Below are 17599 nucleotides of genomic sequence, written 5' to 3'. Positions count from 1 at the left end.
TTATTGCACTGATAGTGACCTCTTCCTCTTTCCTATGAAAATGAAACTGAATCAGAGAATTCTCCCTGCTCCCCAGCATTCTGTGTCCCCACCTCTTACTTGAGTCTGTTGATGGCAATTATCATCCCTGACATGTTAGAGATTTGCATATTGTCCCCTTCCATCAAGACAAAAAGAAAAGTGGACTCACCTCCATAAAAGAAACTTAAGAACAAATGTTTCATCTTACCTGTCTTATCTGATCTCAGTCTTATCCCCCATTTCATATCATTCCCACCTTCTGCTCATCTCATGTAGTAAGAAAAAATCAGACTTAGAAATATGCTCAGAAACAATTTTACTGTCATTTCTACCCCTATTTCTCTAGCTCCTTTATCCAATTATGATAATAAATGTGTCCAGGGGCTCCAGTCCTGTTTACCTTGAGTTCTTCAGGAAATCATATCCTCATTCCAGAAAATTTCTTTGTAAGGGGTTTATAGTAAAAATTTATCTACAGGTCTCAATCAGGATATAAAAGTTATAAATGTATCATTCAAGATGTATGATACAAGGAGTTCTATTGTATCCTGGGTAGGGTACCAATAATATGCTACAGTGATATAAAAGCTTCAACCACCAGTTAGTTATGAGTGACTAATTAGGTTAAAACACATCCGTGCACAGAACATTTGGACAGAAGATTTAATTACAAGATCATAAGTGAAGAAATTAATGAAAAATATTTCAGATGTCTTGTGCCAAGGACTATGTCTGAAAGAAAAGTTAAGAAGAGCACAATGGGGCTGTTTTTCCAGCAAAAGTCAGTGGGCATGCCTATATATAACTTCATAAGTGTAAGCAGGGTGGGGAATAGGAATAGATCTGCTTCCTGGAATTAAATAAGGAAGGTGCACCTCTGTCCTTTTTATTCAATTCACTTGACACAATTTCAGAAAGCAAGTGTCATGAAGTTAAGAAGTCTGTGAACCCCATAGCATCTCATAAAAGTTCGAGGTCTCCCATATTCCTGTGGGTCTTGGACTTATTCCAGAGTTACAAAGAATTTGAATGCCTCCATCATCCAGCAATATTCTTCTTCCAGTAGATTTAAAAAAAAAAAAAGTAGTAGACCCAACAGCTTGAGAGGCTGAGGCAGGAGGATCACAAGTTCAAATCTAGTCTCAGCAATTTAGCAAGGCCCTAAGCAACTTAGCGAGATCCTGTCTGCGGATAAAATATAAAAAGGGCGGGGGATGTGGCTCAGTGGTTAAGGACACCTGGGTTCCATCCCCAGTATCCCCCCACCAAAAAAATAAAGTAGTATGGAGAAAAGATACACAAATTTGTCAGAAAAGGGTTCTGAAAGCCTACCATGACTTTGTTGTTACAATGATTCATCTTCATTGATGATATCAAAAAGATTTACAGGTAGCTTCCCCTAGTGTCTTAAGGAAAACCCCACATTCCTGGTAATGAGAATTGTTTATTAGATCATCTGGAAATAGTGCTAGTCAGAACACCAATGTGAATGGCAGGACAGTGAGATTGCTGGTACTTTTTACTATATGTCCAGAGCATCTACAATATTGTACTTTGAGCTGTCACATTATAGATGTGAGTCTATGCAGATGCAGCTCCCTGGAACTGTGAAGTGCACATGCAGAGCAACTGTATATGATTGTTCCAACTGTCTTTTAAAAACCTTGGGAAAATAGAAACAGAAATAAATCCCACATTTAGGCTGTAATATGATTATGTTAGACAACAAACAAGAGGCTTTTCTTATTTTTAGAAGAAAATGTGTTTTTCTTGGACTAAGAAATGTAATAGCTAAATTATACATGCAATGGATTCAAGTTGAGATTTTCAAACAGATTTGCCTCAGTTCACATGTTCCATGCATTACTGAACCCAAACAGCTATCCTTCAGAGTACAAGTGGCAAGACTAATGAAATTAGCATGCCTTACTTTCAAGTGGCATTATACACAAGTGTCCAGGGTACTAGTAGCTGTTTACATGGTTGCTATAAAAAAGTTGCTCACATACTAACAGAACTGTAGGGCAGGGCCGGGCATGATATGGTACATGACTGTAATCCTGGTGGCCAGGAGGCTGAGACAGGAGGATTACAAGTTCAAAGCCAATCCCAGAAATGGTAAGGTGCTTAGCAACTCAGTGAGACCCTGTCTCTAAATAAAATACAAAATAGGGCTGGGGATGTGGCTCAGTGGGTGAGTGTTCCTGAGTTCAATCCCTGGTATCAAAAAAAAAAAAAAAAAAAGATACAAAAAAATAGGGCTGGGGATGTGCCTCAGTAGTTGAGTGTTCCTGAGTTCAATCCCCAGCACCCTTCCCCCCCAAAAAAAAAAAAAAAAAAAAAGAACTGTAGGGCAGGTGCCTGGCATGGTGGCACATGCCTGTAATCCCAGTGGTTTAGGAGGCTGAGGCAGGAGGATCGTGAGTTCAAAGCCAGACTCAGTAACTTAGTGAGGCCCTAAGCAACTCAGCAAGACCCTGTCTCTAAATAAAATATTAAAAAGGGCTGGGAATATGGCTCAGTGGTTGAGTGCCCCTGGGTTTAATCCCCACCAGATTAAAAAAAAAAAAAAAAGAACTGTAGGGCAGCAATGCCAGTCTAAACTGAAACAATATCCAAAGCTAGAAAGTTGGGACCAGGCTAAGGAATGGGGGACAACCTAGGGATAAATTTGAAGATAAAGGGAGGATGGAAAGAAGAATGTGCTATGAAAGTTTCTTATAATAAATGAAACATTTTTATCTCTAAAAGCAAAAAATAATATTTGAATGCCAGTTTCATAAACCATTACCATCCTGAATGTGCTTCCATATTAAATTTTAATTTAAACCAGGAAAACATTAATGGTTTTTTAAAAATATTTTTTAGTTGTAGATGAATACAATACTTTTATTTATTTTATGTGGTACTGAGGATTGAACGCAGTGTCTCAAACATGTGAGGCAAGCTCTGTACCACTGAGCCATAACCTCAGCCCAGAAGAACATTAATGTTAAGAAACAGTTTTTAGATTCTTTCTTAAGAAAAAGTTGGAGGGAGGAAGAAAACTGTAAACCAATATGATATACAACATTATCCCCTATTACTTGGGCACATCTATTTCAAAACTTCTGTTTAATTATAGGTAACTCTTTCCTTCATATCAAAAACAATTTTATTTATGTAGGGGTTGGGTAGATATAAGCTCAGTATATATAGCTTCAGTTTTTAAAGGAAATTCTGATACGTAAGAGAAAAATGCTGCATAGTAAGCAAGTGTGCTGAATTTGCCATGTGTAAGAACATGTTTTCTGTCACATGCAAGCTTAGCAATTTTCATCTACTGCCCCATTATACACATTTATATGTTAACAGTAAATTCAAAATATTTAAAATTTCATTGTTCCCAGGACATGTAGAAAATTCTAGTGTTTATGTTCTTTAAAAGAACTGAATGACCTAAAAATACTACTTATTTCTAACAATTCAGTCTTCTTTCTTGTACCACCAAATTAACTGATGTGTTAAAAATAAACTGGAAACATTTGAAAATATAGCGAGCACATGCCTGTAATCCCAGTGACTCGGGAAGTAAGGCCCAAGCAATTTAGCAAGACCCTGTCACTAAATTTAAAAGGGGGGGGGCGGTGCTGGGGTTGTATGGCTCAGTGAATAAGCACCTCTGGGTTCAATTTCTGGTACCAATAAAACCAATCCAACTTAAAATAACAACAACAAAATAAACCGGATTCCCTTTCACCTACAATCTGGTGCTGAGATCCAACAAGGCTGATGGCAGTAAAATAGAGCTCGGGACTGGGATTTCTCCCATGTGCATTTCAAATCTGAAAAGTTACAAAGCTGCTAGACAAGTTGACTCCCACTCTGGTGTTGCTTGACCTTTTGCTTTATTATCAACCCCCAGGGTACCCTATTTACTGATGTCAACCAGGAGCCTTTTTAGACATTTTCCCATTGAAATTTTAATACAGATGTACTAGAAATCTGTTTATGTACTATACGTATATTTGTGCTTTATATTCAAAATTTTCACACACCCTTCTATGAACCATTTTTCGCCTGTTGGGGGCGATATCATCCCTGTTGAAAATGTAGGTTGTGAAATAAAAGCTATATAAACTCAAGCCCACATTTAATTGTCATCATCAACAATGGTTTAACACTCTTCAGTCAAAACAATTATATCTGAATCATTTTCAGAATACAAATCTTTAAATATATATAATCTATGAAATACATAAAATTGAGTAAAACATTGTCCCAGCAATCAGTAACACCCTGATTATTTTGTTTTTATTTTTTGCAATTTGTTGGACTCTACTTGATACTTTCTCATGGAACCCAAGACGTGATTACTATTGAATTCTGTACACATTTCTAAAACGGAAAAACAAAAACAACCTTTGAGAAAACATTTTTTTCTGGATGGTGGCAATTGATAATTTGTAAAAGAAGATAGAAAACGCCCATAGAGAGTCTCATAATTTTCAATTTACAGAAGAAATAGACTAACTTTTGCTACTCACAAAATAAATGGCCCACAAATCTATGTGTGTCATAAGAACAAATTGGTGCTTGAAAGACAATCACTGTGCCATTTGAATATACAATTGGGAGAAACTTCTCCATCTGAAAAGATTTCAGACTACTCAAGTTCAATTACAACTCAAAAGAAAAAAAAAAGCCAGCCCAAAACAAACAAACAAAAAAACAAACAAGAACTTCAGCATTTTTCAAATACTCATGGCAAGAAGCTTATTAAGCCCAAGAAACAGAATGATTACTAATAAACACAGGATATATCCTGTCCACTATAAAGAGTGCTCTGCATTTTTATATTGTTCAAAACTAATGAGGGCAAAGAAAGTCTTCTATATAAATCAGTAAAAATCTTCATCACATTATAAATCTGTATAAATCTTCATACCATTAAAAATTGAGCTCACCTACCTTCACTGGTCCATGTTCATTACCGAAGCCCTGCACCAGTTGCACATAAGACATTATGAAAATATTCACCACTGCCCACTCTCTGTACATTTTGAATATTTTAATATCCACTGATTACTACGCAGTTGACATCAGGCAGCTAAAGAAAAAATGGTTTCAAAAGGCATTCTCCAGAAGGAAAGTTCAAACCCCCAGAACCTCACATGGAAAAGCGATCAGTTGTGATCAAAATCCAATGAAATGACTTCAATTAGGCAAGGTCCTTTTTTTTTTTTCACAATCCTAGTGGGTGGGGGGATTTACAAAAAAGTTTTAAAATGTTCTCATGCTCCAAAAATAATCAGGAGGTGGTCATATCTCCAACCTGAAGTTAGAAAGCATTCTACATTCATTTCATGTCCAGCAAATTAAAAAAAAAAAATTAAAAATCTCTCCACCCTAAGCCCTAGTAGAACCTAGTTGCTTTGTAGGGAGGTGGAGCAGCCTCCAAGGCTTGCAGCTACAGAAAGCTGGAACCCAACTCTGGATTAAAACTTTTTTTCACAACCTTCATGGAAGCTTGCAGAAGCATGTGTCTTAAATCTGACACAGATTTTGGCAGAAAATGCAGGGAAGTCTTGGCTGTAATCCTGTCCCGTTCCTACCAATAGCAGGGCAGTTTTAAAAACTGACTCCGATGCTCAGGGCTGCTGTTATTTTAAAGCAGATAACCTGTAACATGACACCTCAGCACATAGTCTTGATGGTTGTATTGCAGTAGGATTGCTTAGGAAGGGACCTCAGATGTTTGTGCCTGCTGACAGTAACACAGAAACCAATCAAACAGGCTTCAAAAACCCCACATGTGTACAAAAATAACAAAACACTGATACATACCCGCAAAAAGGCAAAACAAACCCAAAAGGAATTTTGTAACAGAAGCTTAATAACTTAGGTCAAAATGAAGAACACTGATTTTTAAAGATGTAGCAATTAGGTTTATTTGCATGTGCCTGGAAATATCCTACATACATTGCCACAAAAACCATGTTATCACTTTAATGTGGAATTCTTTAGAAGCACTGGCTAAGTCAGTTTTGGAAACTGAATGCCTCAAATGGCTGGACACCAGAAATGGCAAAATTCTAGGAAGCATCGAGACCTATTCTGTGCTCTTCACTGGTTTCCGATCTTTGATTTCCAGGTTTTAGCCCTTTCGAACCCATTTTTTGCATTTCTGAAATCAAGAATGGCCTCAGAAATTTCTTCATTTGTGTTCATCACAAATGGACCTAGGACAGAAAGAGACATTCAGAAAGTTATGGGTGGCAATATTTTTATCTATGTATTTGTGTAGTTTCTAATTTGAGATAAAATCTAAGTGTTTCCGAACAGCAAAAGTCTATGTTACAGGTTTCCTACCTAGGATTGTATATGATCTCAGATTACTATAAAGATCAAACTTTAAATGAACAATTGCAATTGCATCTCACCCAGTCACTGAAGGTACCTCACCAGTAAGGACAATTTCTTTATTCAAAACATTCTTAGATTTGGTTCTCTATATATGCTTTACAACCATACTTTGTAGTTTTTATTTTTATAGCATTGAGTGACATCAAGAATGGCACCAATCTGATATGACAAACTGGCAAATCTGATCATAGTTTAGGTGTCTAAGCAGTATATTAGGCTATGTATGAATATGAAGGTTTTTAAAGCATTTTTTGAAAATTAGCAGCATCTCATTGGCAATAAACAGGAGATTACAAAATTTCCATGTCAAGAAAGCATCATTTTTTGGATTCCCTAAGGGTCAGCAGATTATTTTTCTGTGACGTGCCAGAGAGCATATTATTTTAGATTCTGTGGGTCCACAGATGTCCATCTCAACTACCCAACTCTCACTGAAGCATAAAAAGGCAGCCACAGACAATATGAAAGTGACTACCTATGACTGTGTTCCAACAAAACTTCATTTACAAAAACACATTGTGGACAAATTTGGGTCATGGATGACAGTTTGGTAATCTCTTTCTTGAATTCCTGGATCTGAACTCAGGTTTTGCTAAAAGTATACAAGTTCTCCCCTAATTTATCAGAAGGAAAAGTGTTTGTCTTGTCCCTTTTCTTCTTGACACATTGTAGGAGTAATGGGGCACTGGAGTATCTCAAGGCCCACTCTCATTTGGTAAAGGCAGTGTCTTGAAAGCAATTAACAGACTTGCCCTTCCTATATGTTTCTTCTACTAGCCTGCAGAGGCTCCTTGCTGCAGTCTGGCTGGGCACAAATCATGAGCCACTGAAGCAGGAACAAACTTTATTTCTGAACTCCACCAGCACACTCCACATATGCTCCCCGGGGAACTCTCCCAAACGCCACGCCACTCCTCCAGGAACCAGCAACCGGAAATATCCCTCCTCCGGCACTTCCCCAACCAATGGGAACTCTCCTGGAATCCCTGCGAGAGCTCAAGCGGAACTCAACGGGAACTCCTCCAGAACTCAAAAGTCATCATCTTAATGGCTCGCTAGCGTCACCTCTCAACCACTACTTCTGGCAAAAAATGCCATGCGTCATCCCGACTCGGCTGTGGCCCTCAACAGCTCCTGGCATTCCTTTTCTGGAATTCTCTCCACTAAGGGTCTTTCTCTGGGAGACCCTGATTTATATATAACTTCATTACTTCAAAGGAAATAACACATTCAAATTTCTTAACCATTGTTAGCATATCAACAGGGATTTGGTGATCACTGTAATTTAAAACTTGAAAATGAAGACACAGGATAATATACCTGACTGATGTTGATTATCTTTGGGGAGATTGTGGGAAATAGAATCCAATAGGAAGAGAAAATTCAGTAAGAGCCATCTACATTCATTCATTTGTTCTATCTATTAAGTATTTATTGAATACCCATTAAATGACAGACATTTTGCTAGAAGCTAGAGACACAGAGGTGAAAGATGAATGACCTCAAATTTATCACAGAAATAAAAACAAAGTAAAAAATCAAATTACAAAACAGTGTGATACATGGAATAATAAAAGTATGTAAAATCTACAGAATCCATACAGAAAGAGGAGGAGGGGGGAGCCAAGAAAGGATTCAGAGAGAGTAAAGTTCAGTTAAACAGAGAAGAATGGCACTGTCAGAACTATCATAATACTGGGAGAGTTCAGGATAGAGTCATAGTGCTGCAAGGAGGAACTGAAGGGCAAAAATGAATGGGGATCTGAGATGCAGGAAGAGGCCAGACACTTTTGGGCTTTGGAGGCCATCTACAGGAAGAAGTTTGGACATAATTATGTAGGTGATCAGAAAGGGTAAATAGGAAATAACATGATCTGATGTGTAGCTTCTAAAGGCAATTTTGGCATCGGGGTAGAGAAGCTGTCTGGCCTGGGAAGCTGAATCAGTCAATGGTGGAGCTAAGGGTAACTGACATATAGGACGCAGGAGGCTGTTGGTAGACAAGGAGTTTGGCTCTGTGTATTTTGACAAGAGGTAATAGAGACAGTAAAATGGTTTCCCAACAGAGAGGTCTTTGGCACATTGTCAGGACTATGGATCTGGGGCTCATGACAGAAATTCCATCTGGAAGTGAAGGTTTGAACTGCATCAGGCAGAAAAGAATGAGAAAGACCTTATATGCTGAATAAATAATAAATCCAAAAGAGGCCAGGTGCAGTGTCGCATGCCTGTAATCCCCAGCAGCTCAGGAGGCTGAAGCAGGAGGATCATGAGTTCAAAGCCAGCCTCAGCAATGGTGAGGTGCTAAGCAACTCAGTGAGACTCTGTCTCAAAATAAAATTCAAAATAGGGCTGGGGATGAGGCTCAGTGGTTGAGTGCCCCTCAGTTCAATTCCCAGTACCAAAATAAATAAGTCCAAAAGAGGACCTTGGAGAAGCCAACTTTTTAAAGGACACAGAAGACAGGGACATGGAAACTGGAAAATGAGATCAGGCCAAGGACCGATTTCCTGCACATCATAATTTTCCTATAGTTTGTTCTTGTGGAGCACCGCTATCATGTACAAGCTATTTTTCTGTAGTATGCTTCTGGGATTCAATTTTGACACTTTGTCGGGTATTCTGCCATGTCTCTCAATTTATAATGCTCACATAAATCAAACACCTGGAAATCTTACTAAAATTCCTATTTTGATTCAGGAGATCTGGGGTGAGGACTAGGATTCTGTATTTCTGATTATCTCCCAACTGATGCTAATCCTGCTATCCCTGGACCACACTTGGAGAAATGAGCTCTTATACACAGGGAAACACTAGAAGCTTAGAGCCCTGCAAAGCCATGTTCGGGAAGCTTCTCTCCTCAGAGACTCGAGAAGAAAACAGAATCAAGAAAACATATTGGTGATAAGAGGAGCAGGGTATTTATTAACTAATTCATGAAAACAGTACTAGTTCTCACATAGTCGAGAGACAGTTGTGGCTGCCTTTAAACATTCTTAGGTAAAAGGAAAACTTAAATTCTGAGCTTTAGAAGCTAAATAAACAAAATAGGCAAACAAAATGCTTTGTTTCTTAGTAATTGATATTTTAAGAGACATACTATTTTGTTAGGTTGATCTGAGTTTGTATTTGTAGGCATACCTAGTGTCCCTGTGTTTCAAGCCATTGGAAGAGGATTCACATATATAAGTGTACAGTGGTTTTGAGCAGTCCCCTTTAGTCTGTTACCTAAGTCTTTTCTGTACCAGGGACTGAACCCAGGGGTGCTTAAACACTGAGCCATATCCCCATCCCCCTACCCCCACTTTTTTTTTTTTTTTTGAGACAAGGTCTTGCTAAATTGCTGAAGCTGGTCTCAAACTTGGAATCCTCCTGCCTCAGCCTCCTGAGCCTCTGGGATTACAGGTGGGTGCCACCATGCACAGTTCTGTCACCTAATTTGGTTGGACCCCTGTTTTTCATTACAATTGCAGAGGAAATTGCCTAACTTAAAAGATTTCAATCCCACACACCTTTTTCCTACCTAAATTCTAGTCTCTACAAATAGAGATTATGGCCCTACTCAGTTTGTATGCAGCCTTCTTCTAGAAGAACAATTTCAATGCTGTTAGGTCAAGATACTACTAACTTTTGGAGTGGAAAAGTTAATATGCAAAATGGATGTCATGAACTATAGGGGTTATTATTTAATATGCCTGCTGAATTTATTAATAGAGCCAAAAAAGAATATTTGTAGGACAATCCATGTTCTTTAAACTTATGATCAGCTGGGGTTTATCTGCAATCACTGTGTATATCTGGGAATTCATGTAAGGCAAGGTAACACAATGATGGATTTTAATGCATGTTGAATTTAATAATTAGTAAAGCAAACATTTGTTTTGTAGGTATGCATCTAAATATTAAGTTGGGTTCTAGGTGCCTTTAGATGTTTCTCATTTAATCAAACGCCAATGATATGAGAAAATCAAGATTCAAAGAATTGAAGTGACTGGGTACTTAATGTCAAGATTTTCTGCCTCCAAGTAATAGTACTACTTCTACAATATCATAGTTACCTTATTCATTTTTGTAAGTAAAGAAGAATGACTTGACTATTATAGAAACTTTCAAAGAAATATTATTCCTAAGAGGTCCATATTTTCACTAAAAATACAATAAACTATAAGGAAAGTATCTGCTATGGTTTGAATGTGGTTTGTCCCCTCAACTCGTGTTGAAAGAAATTTTTTATTGCCATTGTGGCAGTATTGGGAAGTGGTGCCTTTAAGAGTTGATGAAGTCATTAAGAGGGGCTAATGCTTTTCTCTAGTGAGAGAGTTCTCATTCTTCTGCAGCTGGATAAATTACGAGTCAGTTGTTTCAAAGCAAGGACTCCCCTTGTGGTTTTGCCTCTTCAGCATGCACAAACATATTTACGTTTCTGCTTTCTTCCATGAGTTGAAACAGTATGAAGACCATACTGCTGCCATACTCTTGAACTTGGCAACCTCTAGAACTGTGAGTCAAAATAAAACTCTTTTCTTCATAAATTATCTCACCTCATATATTCTCTTATAGCAACAGAAAATAAACTAAGACAGTATTAAAACCACTATTTTTTTTTTGGTAAAGATAAAAATGATATTCAAGTCCCCAATATACTGCAGAACCTTTTTTTCAAGTTGAAATCCCCCTATGATACAATACAAAAGCACTATTTGATTCTTCCCATAGCTCTAAGATTAATGTGTGACATCTAAGTACTTACATTTTTTTTCCAAAAAAAGCAGAAGTTAATGTAGGAATAAACACCAGATATATATTTTCCTCTGATGGGGAAGAAATGAAATAAAATCTTTAGGTTCATTGATGGAGAGTGAGGACGAACATCTAGCCAGTCTCCACAGTAAATCTATACATGTGCACTACTCTCAAAGAAAAAGAAAATAGACCAGGAAAATCAGCATCATTTGGGGCTTACCATGTTGAACAACTGGTTCTCTTAACGGCTCCCCAGCAATTAAGACAAAATGGCTTCTCTCAGGATCCTAAAGTTAACAAGGAAAACATATAAACATGCTTGGTTTTGAATGTCAAATTAGGAACGATTTATAGTTGACATGCTAACTAAATGAAAGATGTTCATACTTCTGAGTACAAATTCCAAAAATATTTTCTGGGTAATACTCATTATGGAAACATTTATTCTTTACGATATTTAGTAGTAACTAGAACTAAAAAATAAATTCAGGACACCAAAATATCAATATTCTCAAGTTTAAAATCTTTAACTGGAAACATCTTCATGGCAAACTATGTGAGTGACTTGGCTTGTTATAGAGTTCACTAACTAACAATATAATTTTTAAAAGAAAAGATTACTTACATAAGTCCAAATAAAATTAGATTTTATTTACTTTTGACATTTATTACTATTAATGGAAAATATGCCCTAGATATGTTGCACCAAATGGAACCTTATAAAAACAGAGTATCCAAGGAACATCTGCTCAGGCAAGTTTCTTTCCAAAAGGGTCCTATTTTTTTTTTTAGTTTTTGATTAGAATTGAGGATTTGCTGGGTACGGTGGCACAGGCCTGTAATCCCAGCAGCTTGGGAGGCTGAGATAGGAGGATTTCGAGTTCAAAGTCAACCTCAGCAACAGTGAGGTACTAAGAACTCCATGGTACCCTGTCTCTAAATAAAAAACAACAAGGTACATGTATGAAGACTTAAATTGGGTGTCAACATACTGTATATACAAACAGAGTTACAAAAATTGTGATATATATGTATTAAGAATTGTAATGCAAAAAAAAGCATAAATAATGTATAAAAGCATAAATTGTCATGAACATACTTTATATTCAGAGATAAGAAAAATTGTGCCCTATGTTTATAATAAGAATTGTAATGCTTTCCACTGCTGTCAGGTAGTTAAAAAATAAAAACTAAAACAAAATAGGGCTGGGGATGTGGCTCAGTGGTTGAGTGCCCCTGAGTTCAATACCCAATACCAAAAAAAAAAAAAAGAGAGAGAGAATTGAGGATTTGATTTTTCCCCCTGAAAGTGGAAAAATATTAATTATAATATCAAGGGCTAGTATAGATGCAGGGAAAGACACACTTTGATATATCTTTTGGGATATTTTGAAATTGGTGCAGTAGTCTTTCCAGAGAACAATTTGAAAATATGATTCAAAACCTCCAATATTGCTGATGTCCTCTAATCTAATAATGCCAGTATCCCCATTGTAGAACTATTGATTACAGAAAAAATTAGAAACAGTTCTCCAGTAATGAGGGATTGGTTAAATGATTATACTTTTTTAAGATGAAATATTATATGGCCATTAAAAATATTTCTTTCAACAAATACTTAAGACTGTACATGTTCATAATGTATTGTAAGTTTTTAAAAATACCACAAAATGATGTATGAATGGTATTTTTCACTTTTAGGAAAATAAAAATACCATATATTGAAAGAGTAAGGAACAGACATACCAAAATTTCAGCATTGGTTCTTTCTGAATAATGAAAATTAAGGTGAATTTCATTTTGTTTTTCTCTTTTTAAAAAATTGCTCTTTTTCTCAGCAGCACATGGAACCTTCTCAAAAATAGACCATATATTATGTCACAGGGCAACTCTTAGACAATATAAAGGGGTAGAGATAATACCATGCATCTTATCTGATCATAATGGAATAAAACTGAAAATCAATGATAAAAGAATGAAGGAAAAATCAAGCATCACTTGGAGAATGAACAATAGGTTGCTGAATGATCAATGGGTTTTAGAAGACATCAAGGAGGAAATTAAAAAATTCCTAGAGTTAAATGAAAACACAGACACAACATATCGGAATCTATGGGACACATTGAAAGCAGTTCTAAGAGGAAAATTCATTGCTTGGAGTTCATTCCTCAAAAAAAGAAAAAACCAACAAATAAATGATCTCATACTTCATCTCAAAATCCTAGAAAAAGAAGAGCAAAACAACAGCAAAAGAAGTAGAAGGCAAGAAATAATTAAAATCAGAGCTGAAATAAATGAAATTGAAACAAAAGAAACAATTGAAAAAATTGACAAGACTAAAAGTTGGTTCTTTGAAAAAATAAATAAAATTGACAGACCCTTAGCCATGCTAACAAAGAGAAGAAGAGAGAGAACTCAAATTACTAACATACGGGATGAAAAAGGTAATATCACAACAGACACTTCAGAAATACAGAAGATAATCAGAAATTATTTTGAATCCTTATACTCCAATAAAATAGAAGATAGTGAAGGCATAGATAAATTCCTTAAGTCTTATGACCTGCCCAGATTGAGTCAGGAGGATATAGCAACCTAAACAGACCAATAACAATAGAGGAAATAGAAGAAACCATCAAAAGATTACCAACTAAGAAAAGCCCAGGACCGGATGGGTATACAGCAGAGTTTTACAAAACCTTTAAAGAGGAACTAACACCAATACTTTTCAAGCTATTTCAGGAAATAGAAAAAGAGGGAGAACTTCCAAATTCATTCTACGAGGCCAACATCACCCTGATTCCGAAACCAGACAAAGACACTTCAAAGAAAGAAAACTACAGACCAATATCTCTAATGAACCTTGACGCAAAAATCCTCAATAAAATTCTGGCGAATCGGATTCAAATACATATCAAAAAAATTATACATCATGATCAAGTAGGATTCATCCCTGGGATGCAAGGCTGGTTCAATATACGGAAATCAATAAATGTTATTCACCACATCAATAGACTTAAAAATAAGAACCATATGATCATCTCGATAGATGCAGAAAAAGCATTCGACAAAGTACAGCATCCCTTTATGTTCAAAACTCTAGAAAAATTAGGGATAACTGGAACATACCTCAACATTGTAAAAGCAATCTACGATAAGCCACAGGCCAGCATCATTCTGAATGGAGAAAAATTGAAGGCATTCCCTCTAAGATTTGGTACAAGACAGGGATGCCCTCTCTCACCACTTCTGTTCAACATAGTCATCGAAACACTGGCCAGAGCAATTAGACAGACGAAAGAAATTAAAGGCATAAAAATAGGAAAAGAAGAACTTAAATTATCACTATTTGCAGATGATATGATCCTATACCTAGCAGACCCAAAAGGGTCTACAAAGAAGCTATTAGAGCTAATAAATGAATTCAGCAAAGTGGCAGGATACAAGATCAACACGCATAAATCAAAGGCATTCCTGTATATCAGTGACAAATCCTCTGAAACGGAAATGAGGACAACTACTCCATTCACAATATCCCCCCAAAAAATAAAATACTTGGGAATCAACCTAACAAAAGAGGTGAAAGATTTATATAATGAAAATTATAGAACCCTGAAGAAAGATATAGAAGAAGGCCTTAGAAGATGGAAAAATATACCCTGCTCATGGATAGGTAGAACTAACATCATCAAAATGGCGATATTACCAAAAGTTCTCTATAAGTTCAATGCAATGCCAATCAAAATCCCAATGGAATTTCTTGTAGAAATAGATAAAAGAATCATGAAATTCATATGGAATAATAAAAGACCCAGAATAGCAAAAACAATGCTAAGCAGGAAGTGTGAATCAGGCAGTATAGCGATACCAGACTTCAAACTATACTACAGAGCAATAGTAACAAAAACAGCATGGTACTGGTACCAAAATAGGCGGGTGGACCAATGGTACAGAATAGAGGACACAGAAACCAATCCACAAAACTACAACTATCTTATATTTGATAAAGGGGCTAAAAGCATGCAATGGAGGAAGGATAGCATCTTCAACAAATGGTGCTGGGAAAACTGGAAATCCATTTGCATCAAAATGAATCTGAACCCCTATCTCTCGCCATGCACAAAAGTTAAATCAAAATGGATTAAGGAGCTTGATATAAAATCAGAGACACGGCATCTGATAGAAGAAAAAGTTGGTTATGATCTACATACTGTGGGATCGGGCCCCAAATTCCTCAATAGGACACCCATAGCGCAAGAGTTAACAACTAGAATCAACAAATGGGACTTACTCAAACTAAAAAGTTTTTTCTCAGCAAAAGAAACAATAAGAGGGATAAACAGGGAGCCTACATCCTGGGAACAAATCTTTAATCCACACACTTCAGATAGAGCCCTAATAACCAGAATATACAAAGAACTCAAAAAATTAGACAATAAGATAACAAATAACCCAATCAATAAATGGGCCAAGGACCTGAACAGACAGTTCTCAGAGGAGGACATACAATCAATCAATAAATACATGAAAAAATGCTCACCATCGCTAGCAGTTAGAGAAATGCAAATCAAAACTACCCTAAGATACCACCTCACTCCAGTAAGATTGGCAGCCATTAGGAAGTCAAACAACAATAAGTGCTGGAGAGGATGCGGGGAAAAGGGCACTCTTGTTCATTGCTGGTGGGACTGCAAATTGGTACAGCCAATTTGGAAAGCAGTATGGAGATTTCTTGGAAAGCTGGGAATGGAACCACCATTTGACCCAGCTATTCCCCTTCTCGGTCTATTCCCTAAAGACCTAATAAGAGCATGTTACAGAGACACTGCTGCAACGATGTTCATAGCAGCACAATTCACTATAGCAAGATTATGGAATCAGCCTAGATGCCCTTCAATAGATGAATGGATAAAAAAAAATGTGGCATTTATACACAATGGAGTATTACTCTGCATTAAGGAACGACAAAATCATAGAATTTGGAGGGAAATGGATGGCATTAGAGCAGATTATGCTAAGTGAAGCTAGTCAATCGTTAAAAAACAAATACCAAATGACCCCTTTGATATAAGGGGAGTAAACAAGGACAGGGTAAGGACGAAGAGCTTGAGAAGAAGATTTACATTAAACAGGGATGAGAAAAGGGGAGGGGAGGGGAGGGGAGGGGAGGGGGGATAGTAGAGAATAGGACAGACAGCAGAATACATCAGACACTAGAAAGGCAATATGTCAATCAATGGAAGTGTAACTGATGTGAAACAGCAATCTGTATACGGGGTAAAGTTGGGAGTTCATAACCCACTTGAATCAAACTGTGAAAGATGATGTATTAAGAACTGTGTAATGTTTTGAACGACCAACAATAAAAAAAAAAATTGCTCTAATAATGTGCTGAGTGCTAATTTTAAAAGTTAAAAAGAGGGGCTCTAAAGGTAGAGTTTGGTGGTAGAGCCCAGTACCCCATAGAAATACCCCAAAGAAACATAGAATGTATAAGAAAAAATTATGTTTTTTAAAAAGTTTGAGTTTAAGGAGTTATTTTATAATGCAATGCATTCAGACAAAAAAAAATCATATGACCATGTCATTTTATAAAATTAATTAAATATTTTAAGTAATTAACACGTTAACTGTCAGAGTCCTTTCTCTCCAAAATCATACTTATATCCTATATGAACTCTTCAACAAATTTACTTATTCCAAATGGTGCTTTGATTTGAAATTAAGAAGAACTGTAGTTCTGTTGGAAATGAATTACATATATACTTAGACATATGTGGTGCTGCTTTGTGCCCTCACAAAGTTAGTTAGTATGCTAAGAGAGACTACTGCTAGTAGATTCCAGCTTGTTCTCACTTTTCTCCACACTATTACCCATCCTTCTTCCTGACTGCTAACCCTGCTGACCAAAAGCAACCCCAGAACCATTTTTCAGACTTTTGGCTGCAGAACTACAGAATCTTTCAGTAGATTCTCCATCAGTTTCCCTTCTGTGGCCTCATTTCAGTAACTGGATGTGCTTTAGTATTCTAGATTAATTGGATTAGTGACTTCTCTGATTTCTCAACTTCTGCTTTTACAGTTTGATTTCCATAGTTTGTCCCACCTGTGAATCTTTCTCCAGGGAGCTCTCTTGTGACTGCCATCTTGTGAAGAATCCCAAGCTAGCCAAGCAGGAAGGCCACATAAAGCAGAACTGAGGCACCCCCCAAACAATAGCCCCAGCTGAGCCAACCACTAGCCTTCGAGTCACATGAATGACACTACAGAAAACAGCTGATTCTCAATGATTGTGAAAAAGTATAAATCATTATTGTTTTAAGGCAAAACATTGCAGGGTGGTTTGTTACTAATAGGTAATTGAACATTATGTATTTTTTTAATCGTCTCTTGGGTTTATCTAATTTAGAAAAAAATAAAAAGCAAAATG

The 17599-nt window shown here is 36.7% G+C and overlaps 2 protein-coding genes across 3 annotated transcripts in view; both read right to left on the bottom strand.

Moving 5' to 3' along the window:
- The window catches only part of Vegfd (vascular endothelial growth factor D), a 33009-nt gene extending 27194 nt beyond the window's left edge, over positions 1–5815 (bottom strand). Inside the window, exon 1 of the mRNA XM_005315990.4 lies at positions 4972–5815. Within this exon, the coding sequence (XP_005316047.1) occupies positions 4972–5061 (90 nt within the window). The 5' untranslated portion in view covers positions 5062–5815. The remainder of the gene's footprint in view (positions 1–4971) is intronic.
- A 110-nt stretch (positions 5816–5925) lies between these two features.
- The window catches only part of Pir (pirin), a 105264-nt gene continuing 93590 nt past the window's right edge, over positions 5926–17599 (bottom strand). For both annotated transcript variants that reach the window (XM_005315992.5, XM_005315991.5), the window contains exons 9-10: positions 11390–11456; positions 5926–6242 (exon numbers count right to left, since the gene is read on the bottom strand). In XM_005315992.5, the coding sequence (XP_005316049.3) occupies positions 6127–6242; positions 11390–11456 (183 nt within the window). In that variant the 3' untranslated portion in view covers positions 5926–6126. The remainder of the gene's footprint in view (positions 6243–11389; positions 11457–17599) is intronic.

This window comes from Ictidomys tridecemlineatus, chromosome X (genome assembly GCF_052094955.1).
Source record: "Ictidomys tridecemlineatus isolate mIctTri1 chromosome X, mIctTri1.hap1, whole genome shotgun sequence".
In the NCBI taxonomy this organism is placed as follows: domain Eukaryota; kingdom Metazoa; phylum Chordata; class Mammalia; order Rodentia; family Sciuridae; genus Ictidomys; species Ictidomys tridecemlineatus.
The sequence above is the reverse complement of the archived record's forward strand: the minus strand, read 5'-3'. Positions and strand labels throughout refer to the sequence as shown.